The 19,336-nt window shown below is 51.1% G+C and overlaps 1 protein-coding gene and 1 pseudogene across 16 annotated transcripts in view; one reads left to right on the top strand and one right to left on the bottom strand.

Moving 5' to 3' along the window:
- Nucleotides 1-12,438, bottom strand: part of GOLGA3 (golgin A3) — a 62,442-nt gene extending 50,004 nt beyond the window's left edge. For 2 of the 16 annotated variants that reach the window (XM_055357726.2, XM_055357723.2), the window contains exons 1-4: nucleotides 11,618-12,029; nucleotides 11,098-11,193; nucleotides 10,897-11,003; nucleotides 5,236-5,578 (exon numbers count right to left, since the gene is read on the bottom strand). In XM_055357726.2, the coding sequence (XP_055213701.1) occupies nucleotides 5,236-5,395 (160 nt within the window). In that variant the 5' untranslated portion in view covers nucleotides 5,396-5,578; nucleotides 10,897-11,003; nucleotides 11,098-11,193; nucleotides 11,618-12,029. Of the gene's footprint in view, nucleotides 1-5,235; nucleotides 5,579-8,184; nucleotides 8,982-10,896; nucleotides 11,004-11,097; nucleotides 11,194-11,617; nucleotides 12,031-12,102 lie in introns of those variants that run through there. The other 14 variants (XM_063694519.1, XM_055357718.2, XM_055357721.1 and 11 more) reach the window with 11 other exon arrangements.
- Nucleotides 8,997-9,538, top strand: LOC101126954 (small ribosomal subunit protein uS17-like; annotated as a pseudogene).
- Nucleotides 12,439-19,336: the final 6,898 nt, after the last annotated feature.

Raw genomic sequence — 19,336 nt, forward strand, 5'->3', positions numbered from 1 at the left:
GAAACGCCCTCCACTCCTCCACACTCTCAGGTGAAACGCCCTCCACTCCTCCACGCTCTCAGGTGAAACGCCCTCCACTCCTCCACGCTCTCAGGTGAAACGCCCTGCACTCCTCCACACTCTCAGGTGAACCCGCCCTGCACTCCTCCACACTCTCAGGTGAAACGCCCTCCACTCCTCCACGCTCTCAGGTGAAACGCCCTCCACTCCTCCACACTCTCAGGTGAACCCGCCCTGCACTCCTCCACACTCTCAGGTGAACCCGCCCTCCACTCCTCCACGCTCTCAGGTGAAACGCCCTCCACTCCTCCACACTCTCAGGTGAAACGCCCTCCACTCCTCCACGCTCTCAGGTGAAACGCCCTCCACTCCTCCACGCTCTCAGGTGAAACGCCCTCCACTCCTCCACGCTCTCAGGTGAAACGCCCTCCACTCCTCCACGCTCTCAGGTGAAACGCCCTCCACTCCTCCACGCTCTCAGGTGAAACGCCCTCCACTCCTCCACGCTCTCAGGTGAAACGCCCTCCACTCCTCCACGCTCTCAGGTGAAACGCCCTCCACTCCTCCACGCTCTCAGGTGAAACGCCCTCCACTCCTCCACGCTCTCAGGTGAAACGCCCTCCACTCCTCCACGCTCTCAGGTGAAACGCCCTCCACTCCTCCACGCTCTCAGGTGAAACGCCCTCCACTCCTCCACGCTCTCAGGTGAAACGCCCTCCACTCCTCCACGCTCTCAGGTGAACCCGCCCTCCACTCCTCCACGCTCTCAGGTGAAACGCCCTCCACTCCTCCACGCTCTCAGGTGAAACGCCCTCCACTCCTCCACACTCTCAGGTGAACCCGCCCTCCACTCCTCCACGCTCTCAGGTGAACCCGCCCTGCACTCCTCCACACTCTCAGGTGAACCCGCCCTGCACTCCTCCACGCTCTCAGGTGAAACGCCCTCCACTCCTCCACGCTCTCAGGTGAACCCGCCCTCCACTCCTCCACACTCTCAGGTGAAACGCCCTCCACTCCTCCACGCTCTCAGGTGAAACGCCCTCCACTCCTCCACGCTCTCAGGTGAAACGCCCTCCACTCCTCCACGCTCTCAGGTGAAACGCCCTCCACTCTTCCACACTCTCAGGTGAACCCGCCCTCCACTCCTCCACGCTCTTGGCTGTAGAATTTATGTAGTAACGACAGTAACATTTCCTCTTCTCTTTTTTTGAGACGGAGTCTCGTTCTGCTGCCCAGGCTGGAGTTCAGTCACACAAGCTCAGCTCACTGCAATCTCCACTCACCAGATTCAAGCGATTCTCCTGCTTCAGCCTCCCGAGTAGCTGGGATTACAGGCGCCCACCACCACACCTGGCTAATTTTTGGTCTTTTTAGTAGAGATGGGGTTTCACCATGTTGGCCAGTCTGGTCTCAAACTCCTGGTCTCAAACTCCTCCCTATTCACCGGCCTCGGCCTCCCACAGTGCTGGGATTACAGGCGTGAGCCACCGCACCCAGCCAATGTTTCCTTTCCATTTAAGTAAAACCAATAAGAAATCTTACGAAAGTCGCCAGTTTAAAACAAGCAAAAACCACAAACACTTAAAACACAGCTGACAATCTTTCTAGCAGGCACTGGTAACAGCAGTGTTAATCAGAGTCACAGCCTCACATTTACAAAGGCTGATTTTGGAGTCATTTCAAAGCCTAAGCTTATCCTCCAAGGCGAGGACCCTAAGGCGAAGAGGTGGATGATGTCATCACACCACCCGTGAAGCAGAGACAGCCCAGAACCGCGCTTCTGCTTGATGACAGCCTGCTAGGTAAAGGCCTGGGTTGGACCAGTGACAATTCTATACCCACGTGTTACCTCAGTTCACCCACTAAAATGATTATATACAAATTACCCACAACACAAACTAAAACATATTTCCTCATCAAATGGAACAAAGATTTCTTTCAATGAAGTGATTTTCAGTCTTTTCCCTGCCCCCTGACTGCTGACTGGTGGGTGGGCCAGTTCACAGTCAAAGAACCAAGACATGTGAAGGGGGAGGCAGGGTCCTCAGGGGGTTCTGGTCCTGGTTCCGGTGGCTCTGGAGGCCCGGCAACACCCCCCGCGTCTCACAGGGGTCAGCATTCCTCAGATCCCACGTGCATGCAGGACAGCAAATTTGCTTTTTGCTCAAGCAAATTAAAAATGAGTTTCTTAGCCGGGCTCGGTGGCTCACGCCTGTAATCCCAGCACTTTGGGAAGCTGAGGTGGGTGGATCACAAGGTCAGGAGATCGAGACTATCCTGGCTAACACGGTGAAACCCCATCTCTACTAAAAATACAAAGACTTAGCCGGGCGTGGTGGCGGGCGCCTATAGTCCCAGCTACTTGGGAGGCTGAGGCAGAAGAATGGCGTGAACCCGCGAAGTGGAGCTTGCAGTGAGCTGAGGTCACGCCACTGCACTCCAGTCTGGGCAACAGAGCGAGACTCCGTCTCAAAAAAAAAAAAAAAAGGTTTCTTTCACTTGCAAATGTGAGTTCAAACTAACAGCAGATACTTACTGTCATGCCTCCCGAAAGAAAAACCAGAATAAAAGCAGGGGTGCCAGACAGGAAGCCAGACCACGGGCACCCCACCAACGCACTGAGACGCCTTTCATGCAAAGGACCCGTGAGCTCCACTGCTGGGAGAGGGGGAACCTTGCATTTCAGATAAAAGTTACTGGGTTAGGCCGGGCGCGGTGGCTCACGCCTGTAATCCCAACACTTTGGAGGCCGACGCAGGTGGATCATTTGAGGTCAGGAGTTCAAGACCAGCCTGGCCGACATGGCGAAACCCCATCTCTACTAAAAAGACAAAAATTAGCCACGCGTGGTGGCACGCGTCTATAATCCCAGCTACTTGGGAGTCTAAGGCAGGAGAATCGCTTGAACTCGGGAGGTGGAGATTGCAGTGAGCCAAGATCGTGCCACTGCACTCCAGCCTTGGTGACAGGGCAAGACTCTGTCTCAAAAAAACAAAAAACAACAACAACAAAAAAAGAGGTTGGCCAGGTGCAGTGGCTCTCATCTGTAATCCCAGCACTTTGGGAGGCCAAGGTGGAAGGATAACTCAAGGCCAGGAATTCAAGACCAGCCTGGGCAACAGCAAGACTGTTTATACAAAAAGTTTTTAAAATGAGCCAGGCAACTGGGCGCGGTGGCTTACGCCTGCAATCCCAGCACTTTGGGAGGCCAAGGTGGGGGGATCACCAGAGATTGGGAGTTCAAGACCAGCCTGATCAACATGGAAACTCCATCTCTACTAAAAATACAAAATTAGCCGGGCATGGTGGCACATGCCTGTAATCCCAGCTACTCAGGAGGCTGAGGCAGAAGAATCGCTTGAACCCGGGAGGCGGAGGTTGCGATGAGCCGAGATCGCACCATTGCACTACAGCCTGGGCAACAAGAGCAAAACTCCGTCTCATAAAAAAAAAAAAATCAGCCAGGCATGCTGACACGCATTGATAGTCACCGCTACCCCAGAGACCAAGGCAGGAGGATCACTTAAGCCCAGGAGTTCATGGCTGCCGTGAGCTATGATTACACCACTGCACTTCAGCCTGCTCAATGGAGCAACACCCTGACTGTAAAAACAGTAATAAAATGTTTAAAATAGAAAAAGGGGCAGAGGCTGAGATTAACCAAGCATCTTGCTCAAGGGCACATTGCTCCTGAGCAGCAGATCTAAGAGCAGGTTCCACGGCCGCGGGTCTCAGAACTCTTGATCTTGGGCCTCTAAGTTGTTATCTGCCTCACCTGATGCTTATGTAGCAAGGACCAGCAAAGCCATCCTAAGTGCCTGAGTATCATTTCACAGGAATTAGACTGTGATTTCTGCTAGTAAATTAGCACATCTGTAGTCTACAGTTTTAAAGCACTGAACCTCCTGGCCAGGAAGAGGCATGAGAACTGAGTGAATAACTAAGTCACCCTTTCCCTCTAACACGTGAATAACCCAGGGGGCTAACGTAACACTGTGCTCCGTAATCCTTAGATCCCTACGGGACGACTTCTGAATTCTAGCTATTACAAATTCAGCAACTGACCAATCAAAAAGGCAGAATTCGGCCAGGCACAGTGGCTCACTCCTGTAATCCCAGCACTTTGCGGGGCTGAGGTGGGTGGATCATTTGAGATCAGGAGTTCGAGACCAGCCTGGCCAACATGGTGAAACCCCCGTCTCTACTAAAAATACAAAAAATAGCTGGGCGTGGTGGCAGGTGCCTGTAGTCCCAGCTACTCGGGAGGCTGAAGCAGGAGAATCGCTTGAACCCAGGAGGCGGAGGTTGCAGTGAGCTGAGATGGCGCCACTGCACTCCAGCCTGGGCGACAGAACAGGACACCGTCTCAAAAAAAAAAAAAAAAAAAGGCTGGGCGCAGTGGCTCACGCCTGTAATCTCAGCACTTTGGGATGCCAAGGTGGGCGGATCACCTGAGGTTGGGAGTTCGTGGCCAGCCTGACCAACATGGAGAAACCTCATCTCTACTAAAAATACAAAAAATAGCTGGGCGTGGTGGCGCATGCCTGTAATCCCAGCTACTCGGGAGGCTGAGGCAGAAGAATTGCTTGAACCCGGGAGGTGGAGGTTGCAGTGAAACGAGATCTCGCCATTGTACTCCAGCCCGGGCACCCAGAGCAAAACTCCACCTCGAAAAAAAAAAAAGGTAGAATTCTAGGCAGAGAACACGACAAAGACCCATAGATCCCTTCAGGGAAACACTGCTGCTGCCCCACACGTTTAATGGAGTTCTGTTTAGCAGGAATGTGCCTGATCTAAAGGTGGCATCATTCAGTTACTAAAACATACTTTGGGCCGGGCACGGTGGCTCACACCTGTAATCCCAGCACTTTGAGGCTGAGGCTGAGGCTGAGGCGGGCGGATCACGAAGTCAGGAGATCGAGACCATCTTGGCTAACACGGTGAAACCCTGTCTCTACTAAAAATACAAAAAATTAGCCGGGCGCGGTGGCGGGCGCCTGTAATCCCAGCTACTCAGGAGGCTGGGGCAGGAGAATGGCATGAACCCGGGAGGCGGAGCTTGCAGTGAGCTGAGATGGCGCCACTGCAGTCCGGCCTGGGCGAAAGAGCGAGACTCTGTCTCAAAAAAAAAAATACTTTGAATTAAGTGAAAAGCTCACAGTGGTCTCAACGCCACATCCTCCCTCAACACCAGGTCCTCCTATGACCAGCACACAGAGGAACCTCACGACTTACACTGGGCTTTGTCCTGCTGGTCACGTGGCACCAGTGGGTCCTGCTGGTCAGGTGGCACCAGTGGGCCCGGGGGCTTCAGTGGGGCCTCGGGGAGAGACGAGGGGCCACTGTGGGATCTGTCCTCCTGGGGGCCATCTTGCTCGGCCGACGCGCCGTCCATGGTCAGGACGACACCAGCTGAGCTGACGCTGTGGGGCTACAAGTGAACCTTGGACAAGCTTGGTTTCTGCCATCAGCAACAGCCAAGAGCTCCTGGGAGGGGCCCTACTGTGTCTCCCATTTTCAGGAGAAGATCTGATGACTCACAAATGGCTTGATGTCAAACCAGCTAATATCATGATACCTGACAGGAGAGAGAGACAAAATGTATTATGAAACTTGTCAGATTTCAAGTATCAATTACAAAATTAGCATTTGGTTCTCAATTTGCATACGTACAAGAAACAAATACAAACTTTTTCATTCAGCAAATAATCCTGGAGCACCCACAACATCCTAGGTTTTGAGGCTAAAATGCTGACCCAGCCACACTGGGCCCTTTCCTGAAGCTTAATGTCTGTATCGGTGCCAACTAAAGAACATTCTGCTGGGACAGCGCAGCTCTGAATCTGTGGAGTAGGTGTCACACAGGGCAACTGAGCTTTAAATTTTATTTAAAATTAATTTGGGCCAGGCGCGGTGGCTCACCCTTGTAATCCCAGCACTTTGGGAGGCCGAGGCAGGCAGATCACCTGAGGTCAGGAGTTCAAGACCAGCCTGGCCAACATGGTGAAACCCCCACCTCTACTAAAAATACAAAAAATAGCCGGGTGTGGTGGTGAACACCTGTAATCCCAGCTACTCGGGAGGCTGAGGCAGGAGAGTCACTTGAAACCAGGAGGCGGAGGTTGCAGTGAGCTGAGATCGCACCACCGCACTGCAGCCTGGGTGACAGAGGGAGATCCCAACTCAAAAACAATTTAAAAATTACAACACCAGACTCACAGGCCCCCCTCTCAGCCAGTGAATGACTCTGCCCAAGGCCACGGCTCCTGCCGGCAGCCCCACCCCTTCAGGTTGGACAGCTCAGATCCAGAGAAACAAAACTTTAAAAAGCAGGTGCCGTGGGATACGGTAACTGTATACAGGGTGTACAAGGACACCAGAAAGGCAGCTGCCTTGGAGTGGGGGCACAGAGAGGGCATCTCACGGCAGGGCCTGTTCCCGTCTTTACCTCTAGCTGGGTTAGCTCTCTCAGCCTGCCCTGCCGGGCTACATTCAGAGGAGCAAAACTTTGCCCAACATTTGGCAAGTGATTATCCACCCTGAAATGTGCTGGTGATATTATTCACTCATTTCCTTATCAACAGGTAAGACACTAGCATGAGCTTCCATTCATTCTGCAGAAATGTTGGCATTTATTCCTTTAAAATCAGTTTCATATTAACCTACATTATGTTCTGTGTTTAACATTTTTCATGATAAACATTACACAACCTTCGCCTCTAGCTTACAAATCCCACACAGAAGGTATAGACAAGAAGCCCACATGGGGCCGGGTGCGGTGGCTCATGCTTGTAATCCCAGCACTTTGGGAGGCCAAGGCGGGCGGATCACCTGAGGTCAGGAGTTTGAGACCAGCCTGGCCAACAGGGTGAAACCCCATCTCTACTAAAAATACAAAAAACTAGCCAGGCGTGGTGGCAGGCGCCTGTAATCCCAGCTACTTGGGAGCCTGAGGCAGGAGAATCACTTGAACCTGGGAGGCGGAGGTTGCAGTGAACCAAGACCACGCCATTGCACTCCAGCCTGGGCAACAAGAGTGGAAACTCCGTCTAAAAAAAAAAAAGCGCTGCGTGCGATGGCTCATGCCTGTAATCCCGTAACTTTGGGGGGTCAAGGTGGGTGGATCACTTGAGGTCAGAATTTCAAGACCAGCCTGGCCAACAAGGTGAAACCTCGTCTCTACTAAAAATACAAAAATTAGCCAGGCATGGCAGCGCGTGCCTGTAATCCCAGCTACTCAGGAGGCTAAGGCAGGAACATCACTTGAACCTGGGAGACAAGAGGTTGCAGTGAGCCAAAATTGTGCCACTGCACTCCAGCCTGGGAGACAAGCACAAAACTCCATCTCAAAAAACAAAAGCAACAAAAAAAAGAGAAGCCCACGTGGGCTGGTCCTTGAGAGCATGTGTGTCACTGACCCCGCAGCAGGACGTGCCTGTCTTTCTAGGGGTTTTTACTCTATCTGCCATCTAGACTGGTCACCCGTAAAAGAGGAAACCCATGGGTGGTGGGTGTAACCCAGTCCACTGACACAGTCAATGACTCACTGAAGGGCATGCAGACCTGTGAGTATCTGCTCATAACTATAATAATCCACCATTCCTCTCTGCCACCTTGCATCCTACAGGCCAGAGACAGTTATGAGTTCATAACAGTGTTGTTCAGAATATTAAAAGGTTACGTATGCTATTAGTGTAAAACTAGCATTAAGGGATTGTAACCAGAAAGCACTGTGAATAGAAATGTGTCCTAACATTAGTAACTATAAATCTGGCATAGCTAATCAAGAAACTACTGTAAACAAAGGATCCTAGATGTCTTGACTCAGGGTGCCTGGCACATAAAAATATTTAAAGATTAAAGCAATGTCTGAAGCACAGAAGTGAAGGAAGTTACCAAGGCTGGTCAAAAGCTAATCCTGTGTGCAACGAATTCTCAATCTCATGTCTGCGTCTATGATCATCTAGTAACATCTTTCATCCCTGGATTTTCCAGGTGGGTGGGTGATAAATGCGCCTTAGAGCCTAGGCAGGGATCTGAACTACACACCTGTCCTTATACACAGCACAGAACCCTCTGAAAATCACTTTCCAGGAAAAACACTGCGATCTCCACCAAGCCTGCCCCTCAGCTACAATCCCAGACACACTCCAAGAGAACTGGGGGTCAGCCGGCCACGCCCACCTGGGAATGGAGAAGACACCCACAAAACAAGGGGAGGAGCATCAGCTAAATGATGGCTGCTTATCACAGGCTTGCCCCTTTGACAGATGAATTACAAACCGGCACGGAGGACTACACACGGTGGAATGTGGACTCGACTGGTACCCTGTACATCTGGTCCTCTTGAAAATTTCCTAGCAAAAGAAAACTTGCGTTTTGCTTTGTGATGTCTTTGCTTCTGCCTTGCGGGGGTGGGGTGATGATATGGAAATGACCGTGTGTGCCTACGCTTGCAGACCCTCCTGGCCCCTCGGGTAAAGGAACCGACCGTGTGTGCCTGCGCGTGCAGACCCTCCTGGCCCCTCGGGTAAAGGAACCGACCGTGTGTGCCTGCGCGTGCAGACCCTCCTGGCCCCGCAGGTAAAGTGTCTCGTCCACCCCCTCTGCCATCACTGTACCTCATGTGGCCTCCACCACAGAACGTCATGTCTGCCATTGCGTCTGTGCCCATTACATGGCGAGATCCCTGAAGACAGAGACTCATTCCCCGTCTACCTCCCACCACCTTGAACACTCCCAACTCCTAAAGTGCCAACGCGGGTTTAATTTGCCCAATTAAATCTTCAGTTCTGCTGAGTACATTCCTCGGCTACAAAGCTAATGGTTCCAAAACAAAATGATCAAGTATTTGAATCCTTGAGCGTCAACACTGCCTTTTAAAATACAGAAAAGTCTAAACTAGTCCAGCTGAAACATCTGTGAGCTTCAGTTCCAATGAGGGAGTCCAGGGAGTTAGAAACTGGAAGAGCACCTTTTTTCAGGTGGCCGGGAAGATGGCGGACATTCAGACTGAGCGTGCCTACCAAAAGCAGCCGACCATCCTTCAAAACAAGAAGAGGGTCCTGCTGGGAGAAACCGGCAAGGAGAAGCTCCTGCGGTACAAGAACACTGGTCTGGGCTTCAAGACACCCAAAGAGGCTACTGAGGGCACCTACATTGCCAAGAAATGCCCCTTCACTGGTAATGTCTCCATTTGAGGGCGGATCCTCTCTGGCGTGGTGACCAAGATGAAGATGCAGAGGACCACTGTCATCCGCCGAGACTACCTGCACTACATCCGCAAGTACAACCGCCTCGAGAAGCACAAGAACATGTCTGTACACCTGTTCCCCTGCTTCAGGGACGTCCAGATCGGTGACATCGTCACAGTGGGCGAGTGCCGGCCTTGCCGGCCTTGCCGGCCTCTGAGCAAGACAGTGCGCTTCAACGTGCTCCAGCTCACCAAGGCTGCCGGCACCAAGAAGCAGTTCCAGAAGTTCTGAGGCTGGACATCGGCCCGCTCCCCACAGTGAAATAAAGTTATTTTCTCATTCCCCCCCCCCCCCCAAAAAAAAGAAACTGGAAGAGCAGCATCACGGCCACGGCCCAGACAGGCACCACCACCTAAACAGAAGAAAGGATGGGATGACCAGCAGGACTGGACTCAGCCATTACAGGTGGAACGTGCAGAGGAGAACTGCTGCAGAGGCCCACAGTGACGACGCCTGGGCCTTACACTGACCAAGAAGGAACACAGCCAAAGACGCTCAGGTTCCACCGAGAGGGCACGCCAACATGGTGACAGCCAAGCGCACCGAGCTGAGTCCAGTGCAATCACAGATTCTGCCCACTTAATTCCCCTGCTGGTGTCCAAGCAGCCCGCCTCTCCAGAACGGAGACTCCATGACGGTGACTGTAAGTCACAAAGACGGCCCCTCTTTACAGGCAGCTCCTCCTGAAGCCGGACCAGAGAGAGAATTCACTAACTGCCTGGAGTTTGGTGACAGTGATACTTCTCCCTGTAGGGCAATAAGCTGGCAGTCTCGGTCGATTCCCAGTCTTGCTTGATTTTTAGTTAAAATTTGGAATGACTCAGTCGTCAGGGCCTCATTACCTCAGACTACTGACAAAAGCCAATCTCTGGGCAGCAAGGAGGAGAAGCAATTGCCGGTGCATCACAGAAAGCTGTTATTACAAACATGGCTCTATTTTATTTTTTAAATAAAGAGGCCAGTCTCATCAGTCTCACTTATGATCACTTGCACTCCTACGTCTCTAGAGGGAAGAGACAGGACAAAGCTGTCACTTAGAACTTCGAAAGGTACACACAACCCTAGGTTCACAGCTGGGTAACATCAAGGGACTTCATACTGAGAAACCACCACCTCAGGCACCTACAGGACTTTCTTCTTCCCCCACACCTGAATTCTGTATACAAACATTCACGGCTCCATCTACACCACCTCGTTTCACCTGTTCCTATCGGGTATTAGAAACAACAGAACACAGCCAAAAACCAAACACGATTTCCTCAGGAAAAGAGTACCTGGTGGAGGCCACACTAGGATCCAAAAGTAAACACAGATCTATACACAAAGTGAAAACCAAAAGCAAGCAAGCCTCATGTCACTGCAGAGACGTGAAGGGCAGGCTTGGAAGTCGGGACTCCAGCCTCAGCTCCCGACCCTCCACCACTTAGCTGTGAGAGCCTGGGCTAAAGATTTCTTAATCACATTTAGACTGTTTCCTCACCAGTAAAACAATGAGAAAATGAACGCAAAATTTTGCCAGGATTAAATATAACAAGGCACAGAGTCTGTCCCGTGTCCTCAATAAAATGACAGTAATTATCACGATTTTCCCTTTAGTTGTTGCTTGTCAAAATCGCTAAAAGCCAACTGAAGGCATTCTCACTTGGGAAAGTATGCTACTTCTTAAGGCAATCGGGGGGAAAAAAGCTCCTCTTCAATCTGAGTGATGTCAGATGATTTATTTCCTTCTTGCCATTTAAGGTATACTGCCTGGAAAGATATTAAAGGGTTATAAAGCGCTATGTTGATGTCGTTTAAAAGACAGTTCAAAATAATCCACGACGACGGGTGTGGCTGCTCACACCTGTAACCCCAGCACTTTGGGAGGCTGGGGTGGGAGGATCGCTTGAGGCCAGGAGTTCCACACCAGCCTGGGCAAATACAGCAACACACCCAGTCTCTTAAAAAAAAAAAAAAAATCCATGAGTCACCTGTAAATGGCTTACACTGGCCCAGTGACAATAAACTCCAACCTCTTACGAATCCAGCACCTGCCTACTCCAACATCCTTACCGCCGTCGCTTTCCCCCTTTGCCATTACACTCTAGCCACATCCTCCGCCCTCAGGGTCTTCAAACTTTCTGCCTGAGACGCGCTTTTCTCACAATTTTGCCTGGCTTGCTTCTCGTCATAGAGGCCTTAGCACAGAAGTCGCCCGCCCCCCAGGCTCCCACTTAGAGTAGCGGACCCCACCCAACCACCGCCCGGTACCCTCTCGCTGGCGACCCTGGGTGTCCCTGTCCTAGGTGGGCTCGGCGGGGGCAGGGACCCAGACCCACAATAACCAGGACCCGCCACACGACTGACATTCGTCGGGTTCATACCCGTGACAACGCCCGGCCCCACTCGCTCTGGCCACCTGGAATGAAGACAAGTCGGCCAGCGACAAAGACAAACAAGGAAGTACACGGACTCCTGAAACCCCGACTTCCCACGAACCACCCGACACCATGTCACGCCTGTCAGCTGCAAAGGGCCAGACTAAAGCAAGCACTGCCCGAGTGGTGGCAGTGGACAGCTTCGGGACAGGCCGCGCTCGTCAGGCGCAGACAAGCATTCAGGAGAGCTCGCGGGCACCGGCATTTACAGAGCCAGCTCCGCCGCAGCTGAAGGCGGGCGCCCAGGCCCGAGGCCACCGCAGCGAGGCGGGGGTGACTGGAACGGGGCCGTCCCGCAACGCTGCAGGGACGCGCCCAGGCCCCGCAGCCCCACTCCCGGCCTCCGCCGCCGCCCCTCGAGCCTCCCCCGCCCATGCACTGCGGGAGCGGGAGCCCGAGCCCCGAGGCGCCGCGGCCTCCGAGCCCCTCACCCTGCTGCTCTGGCAGCCCCGGAGGCCGCCCGGCCCGGATGCTCCGGCGGAGACGTGGCCGTGCGAGGGGCGGGGCGAGCGGTGCAGCGGCCTCGGGTCCCCGGAAACAGCCTGCACGCGCTACTTTCGTTCCGGAACAGAGAACGTCCTCCTCTTCTTCAAGTGGCCACCCTAGGGCCGGGGACGCTCTGCCCACAGGGTCCGGATCGAGCTCACCTCCGACTGTGATGAGGCCGCCTTCAGAAAGTGACCTTAAGAGTTTGCGGACCTTTCCCTAGTAGAAACGCAACTTCCGGAATTGCAGGACCAACTCTTTCAGGAAGCTGAACCGAGCTTCCGGCGGAAGTGGCGTGGCCGGGGCTCGGCATGGGCGCGGCCGAACTCCGTGTGGGCGTGACTTCCCCGCCCGCTCTAGTCGGGTCCCCGCCCCAACCCCGCACCTCCACCCGGCCGGCGCCCTTCGCGCTTCAGGTGCCAGTTCAAAGGCGACGCTTCTTTGGACCCTATTTGCTTCCCCTTTAAAAAGGGCAAAGCTGGACGGCGCGGGCCGCGGGCCGCTGGGGAACGGCTTTCCACCTTCCCTCATCCGCCAGGCCGCTCTTCCAGCTGTCAGGAAGGAAATGGCCTGAAGGGCCCCTCGGGGTCCACTGTGATGTTGCGCTCATCTCTGCGGATTTTGGAATACGCTTCAGTCTACGAAGCTTTCTGGGATTTTGATGGGAACTGCTGCAGATCGTTTGGGGAGCACGGGCATTGCTGACTCGGTCCTTCATCTGCGTCCATGGTGGCCCCTCCATTTATTTAGGTCTTTTGATTTCTTCCACCAGCATTTTGTAATTTCAGCATACAGATTCTGCACCTTTTAAGTTTATAGTATTTCACGTCAAACAACTGTAACACTGCGTTTTTGACGTTTTCCACGTGTTCACTGTTGGTCTACACAAATGTGATGAATTCTATGTTGATTTTCTTATCCTGAGACCTCGCTGAACTCATTAGTTTGAGGGTTCATTTGGTGTTTTGCGGTTGTTGTTGTAAAATCCTTGTATTTTTTACATGGGCCATCATGTTATCTGCAAATGCAAATTCTAACACAAAATGATCAGACTGAGGCATAAAATGTATGAATGAAACTATACAACTTTTAGAAGAAAACAGAATTTCTCACATCTAGAGCTTGGGGAAGAGTTCTTAGATCTGACCAAAAAAGCACAATTCACAAAAGAAGTTGACAGAGTAAACTTCATGAAAAAATTAGAAACTTTTCACCGGACGCGGTGGCTCACGCCTGTAATCCCAACACTTTGGGAGGCCAAGGTGGGCAGATTACCTGAGGTCAGGAGTTTGAGACCAGGCAGGCCAAATGGTGAAACCCATCTCTACTAAAAATATAATAATTAGCCGGGCGTGGTGGCATCTGCCTGTAATCCCAGCTACTCAGGAGGCTGAGGGAGGAGAATCGCTTGAATCCAGGAGGCGGAGAGGTTGCAGTGAGCCGAGATCGTGCCACTGCACTCCAGCCTGGGCAACAGAGCAAGACTCCGTCTCAAAAAAAAAAAAAAAAAAAAAAAAAGCTGGGCGCAGTGTCTCACACCTGTAATTCCAGCACCTTGAGAGGCCGAGGCAGGTGGATCACAAGGTCAAGAGATCAAGACTATCCTGGCCAACATGGTGAAACCCTGTCTCTATGAAAAATACAAAAAAATTAGCTGGGCATGGTGGTGTGTGCCTGTAGTCCCAGCTACTCGGGAGGCTGAGGCAGGGGGATCACTTGAACCTGGGAGGCAGAGGTTGCAGTGAGCTGAGATTGTGCCACTGCACTCCAGCCTGGGCGACAGAGCGAGACTCCATCTCAAAACAAACCAACCAACCTTGTGAGAAAGACCACATTAAGAGGATGAAAAGATGAGTTACAGACTGTGAGAAAATATTTTCAAACCACGTTTGTTGAAGGACTAGTAGCTAGAATATATAAAGAACTCTCAAAACTTGACAGTAAAAAAAAAAATACAATTATTCTGGGCACAATGGCTCATGCCTGTAATCTCAGCACTTTGGGAGGCTGAGGGGGCAAATCACTTGAGGCCAGGAGTTTGAGACCAGCCTGGCCAACATGGAGAAACCCTGTCTCTACTAAAAATACAAAAATTAGCCAGGCGTGGTGACGCACGCCTGTAATGCCAGCTATTTGGGTGGCTGAGGCACGAGAATTGCTTGAACCTGGGAGGCGGAGGTTGCAGTGAGCTGAGATTGTGTCACTGAACTCCAACCTGGGTGACAAAATGAGACTCCATCTCAAAAAAAAAAAAAAAAACCACACACACACACAAACAGAAGACAAGCAAAAAACATGAAAAGACATTTCACTAAAAGGATATATGAGTGGCAAATAAGCTTGTGACCAGGTTCAGCATCACTAGCCATTATAGAAATGCACATTAAGACTATCTTGAGGTCAGGCGCGGTGGCTCAAGCCTGTAATTCCAGCACTTTGAGAGGCCGAAGCAGGTGGATCACCTGAGGTCAGGAGTTCGAGACCAGCCTGACTAACATGGTGAAATCCTGCTTCTACTAAAAATACAAAAATTAGCTGGGCATGGTGGCAGGTACCTGTAATACCAACTACTTGGGAGGCTGAGGCAGGAGAATCGCTTGAACCTGGGAGGTGGAGGCTGCAGTGAGCTGGGATCACACCATTGCACTCCAGCCTGGGTGACATAGTCAGACTCTGTCTCAAAAAAAAAAAAAGACTGCCTTGGGATATTAGTATACACCTATTAGAACAGCTGAAATAATATACAGCAGTGGCAATATGAAATGCTGGGAATAATGTATTCTGGAGTAACTAATCTCTTATACATTGCTGATGGGAACAGCAATAGTGCACCCACTCTGGAATATAGTTGGGCAGTTTCTTTAAAAAGTAAACAATTTTATGACCCAGCAACTGCACTCCTAGACATTGAACTCAGAGAAATAAACTTATGTCTACACAAAAGCCTGTACATTACTGACCCCAAACTGGAAACAACCAAAATGTCCTCTGACGTGGTGAAACAAACCGTGGACCACCCACGCCACTCTGATGTGGCAAAACAAACCGTGGACCACCCACGCCACTCTGACGTGGTGAAACAAACCATGGACCACCCATGCCACTCTGATGTGGTGAAACAAACCGTGGACCACCCATGCCATGGACACTACTCAGCAATAAAAAGGAGCTGACCACTGATGTGTGCAATAACTTGGACGAAGCTCCAAGGCATTACATCCAGGGAGGGAAACATCTCCAAAGGTCTACACTGCGTGAACTGTACGATGTGTCCACTTATGTCACAAAATGACAGCATTATAGAGTGGTGGTGGGGTTCGGATGACTAAAAAGGGGTAGATGGAGAGAGATTTTTGTGGTGACGGAACTGTTCTGTATTTTGTGACCGTGGTTACGTGAATGTCCTCATGTGATAAAATGATAGAATGAAGAAAACACTCCACCAAGCTCAGTTTCCTGATTTTCATATTATACTATCCTAAGGTGTAGCCAATGGGAGAAATAGGGAAAACATTTAATTAGCATAAGATCTAGTATTCCATAGCACAGGAGGGTGAATATAGTTAATAATAATGTATTGTATATTTTTAAATAACAAAAAGAGTGGAACTGGAATGTTCCTAACAAAGAAATGATACAGGCTTGAGGTGATGGATACCCCAGTTACTGGGAGTTGATCATTATACATTGTATGTCTGTATTAAAATATCAAGGTACTCCATAAATATATACACCTTTTATGTACCCACAGTAATTTAAAATTTTAAAAATTTAGCAAGCAAAATGTGACAAACATTAAATTTAAATACAGTTAGAAACAATGAATCTAATCATATACTAAGTTGATGGCACAGTGTGGGAAAAATGCTAATCTAAGTAAAATTCTTAACAGCTTTAATACAATTTCTATGCAATAAAATATACCCGTGTTGTGTGTGCAGTTCAGCGACTGTAGTAAATGTGCAGAGCTGTGCACCCATCACTCCAACCCAGTTTCCGGATACTTCCGTTACCTCAGAAGGATCCTTCTTGCATTCACTCCCTATCCCCTCCACCCAGCCCGACAACCACTCAGCCACCTTCTGTCTTTATGAATGTGCCTCTTCTGGACATTTCATAGAAATGGGATCATATCGTATGTGGCCTTCTGTGACGCCTTTTCACTTGCATGGTGTGTTTAAGGTCCATCCACACTCAGCACGTTTCCTCGCTGCACGATACTCCGGTGTCTGGATACACCCATTTTGTCTGTCCATGCATCAGCTGATGGACCCACTGAGGTGCCTTACGCAAGCCCAGCACTATTCTGCGTGCGGGGGGTCCCTGCTTTGGTCCAGTTTCATGTTTGTGTGTGGATACCTTCAGAGGGCGGTAACTGATGAAAAGAAAATAAAACTGCGTGAAGCATTCGAGCGGGAGGGGCTATCATCTGCATGGGGCCGTCATTCATATTTATCGTAGCCTACTGTCTGCAAGTACTATTCTAGGCACTGTCCCAAATCCCTGCTCTTACAGAAGGTATATTCTAGTGGGGACCAGACAACAAGCACAGGTGACAGGAAGAGTCAAGAAAAGACAGAGGCAACCCTGGGGAGGCTCGCTGCTATTTCAGGCCGATGGTTGAGGGAGGACCTCTCAGGAGAATGTGAGCCAACAAGTAAGAAACGGAGTTGCTGGGCGTGGCGGCTTACGCCTGGAATCCCAGCACTGTGGGAGGTAGAGGCGGGCAGATCGCTTGAACTCAGGAGTTCAACACCAGCCTGGGCAACATGGTGAAACCCTGCTCTCTACTAAAAATTAGCTGGGTGTGGTGGTGTGCACCTGTAGTCCCAGCTACTCAGGAGGCTGAGGTGGGAGGATCATCTGAGCCCAGGAGGTGGAGGCTGCAGTGAGCTGAGATTGCGCCACTGCCCTCCAGCCCTGACAACAGAGCAAGACCCTGTCTCAAAAACTGTAGGGGTGGGTTGCCCCTACACACCTGTGGGTCTTTCTCGTAAGGTGGAACGAGAGACTTAGGAAAGAAAAAGACACAGAGACAAAGTATAGAGAAAGAAATAAGGGGACCCGGGGGACCAGCGTTCAGCATATGGAGGATCCCGCCAGCCTCTGAGTTCCCTTAGTATTTATTGATCATTCGTGGGTGCTTAAAGAAAAGGGGGTTGTGTCAGGGTCACAAGACAATAGTGGGGAGAGGGTCAGCAGACAAACACGTGAACAAAGGTCTTTGCATCATAGACAATGTAAAGGATTAAGTGCTGTGCTTTTAGATATGCATACACATAAACATCTCAATGCTTTACAAAGCAGTATTGCTGCCCGCAGGTCCCACCTCCAGCCCTAAGGCGGTTTTTCCCTATCTCAGTAGATGGAGCATACAATCGGGTTTTATACCGAGACATTCCATTGCCCAGGGACAGGCAGGAGACAGATGCCTTCCTCTTGTCTCAACTGCAAGAGGCATGCCTTCCTCTTATACTAATCCTCCTCAGCACAGACCCTTTACGGGTGTCGGGCTGGGGGACGGTCAGGTCTTTCCCTTCCCACGAGGCCATATTTCAGACTATCACATGGGGAGAAACCTTGGACAACACCTGGCTTTCCTAGGCAGAGGTCCCTGCGGCCTTCCGCAGTTTTTGTGTCCCTGGGTACTTGAGATTAGGGAGTGGTGATGACTCTTAAGGAGCATGCTGCCTTCAAGCATCTGTTTAACAAAGCACATCTTGCACCGCCCTTAATCCATTTAACTCTGAGTTGACACAGCACATGTTTCAGAGAGCAGGGGGTTGGGGGTAAGGTTATAGATTAACAGAATCTCAAGGCAGAGGAATTTTTCTTAGTACAGAACAAAATGGAGTCTCCTATGTCTACTTCTTTCTATACAGACACAGCAACAATCTGATCTCTCTTGCTTTTCCCCACAAAAAACAAAAAAAGAAAAGGAAAAGAAAGAAAAGGAATCATGCAGGTACTGGTGGGAACAGTGTCCCAGGAGAGGGAAAGGCAAGGAGAACGAGTTCTCAAAGGCACCTTTGAGGAAGTAATATTTGAGCTGAACGTGCATGACAAGGAGGACCAATGCACGCACAGATCTGGGAGAAGAGCAGTGAGATGAGGGGGCAACAATCAGAGCCGCAAGAAGCCCCTGAAGAGAAGCCTGGGGCACTGAGGACAGCCAGCAGGGACCACTCCTGGGGTTTGGCCTGAGCTACAGGGAGGCTATGCCATCTTCTGACAGTGGAGAGGGCAGGTCTGCCCGGCGTACGTGGTGGGCCTGGGGTCCCCACTGGAAACAGCTCTCTTTGACAACATGAATCTGGGATGTTTGAACACCAAGTGGAGCCATCAGGTCAGCAGTTAGAGCTGAGTGTCTGCCACAGAGACCTAGAGCTACAGGGTGAAGGAACATGCTGGGGAGCAGGGGAGAGGGTGAAGCGGATGTTGGGTGCTCAGCCATGCCCCACACTCCGCCTCCAACCACAGCACCTCTGAGACAGACTGGACCATTCCTGAAAACAAAAACCAAACGGGATGAGTGTGTGGGGGGTGGTGAGCTTCCTGTGGCTGCTCTAAGAAGTTACCACCAACTTTGCTGCTTAAACTAGATTTATTCTCTTGCAGTTGTGGAGCTCGGAAGTCCAAAATGAAGGGGCAGGCAGGGCTGGTTCCTTCTGGTGGCCCTGCAGGGAGATCTGTTTTCTTTTCTGCTTTGACAGCCTGCCCTCCTCTCCTGGCTGGAGGCCCTTGCTCCCTCTGCAAAGCACATCCCTCCCACCTCTTCTCTGTCACCAAGCCCCTGGCCTCTGCTGTCACCAAGCCTCCTCTTCCTGCCTTTGACTTCTTGCTTTTTTTTTTTTTTGAGATGAAGTCTCGCTCTGTCGCCCAGGCTGGAGTGCAGTGGCGTGATCTCGGCTCACTGCAAGCTCCGCCTCCCGGGTTCAAGCCATTCTCCTGCCTCAGCCTCCCGAGTAGCTGGGCACCCACCACCACGCCCGGCTAATTTTTTTGTATTTCTTAGTAGAGACGGGGTTTCACCATGTTAGCCAGGATGGTCTCGATCACCTGACCTCGTGATCCGCCCGCCTCGGCCTCCCAAAGTGCTGGGAGTACAGGCGTGAGCCACCGCGCCAGGCCTCTTGCTTCCCTCTTACAGCGACTCCTACTGTTGCACAGAGGGCCCAC

This window comes from Gorilla gorilla, chromosome 10, assembly GCF_029281585.2.
Source record: "Gorilla gorilla gorilla isolate KB3781 chromosome 10, NHGRI_mGorGor1-v2.1_pri, whole genome shotgun sequence".
Taxonomy (NCBI): domain Eukaryota; kingdom Metazoa; phylum Chordata; class Mammalia; order Primates; family Hominidae; genus Gorilla; species Gorilla gorilla.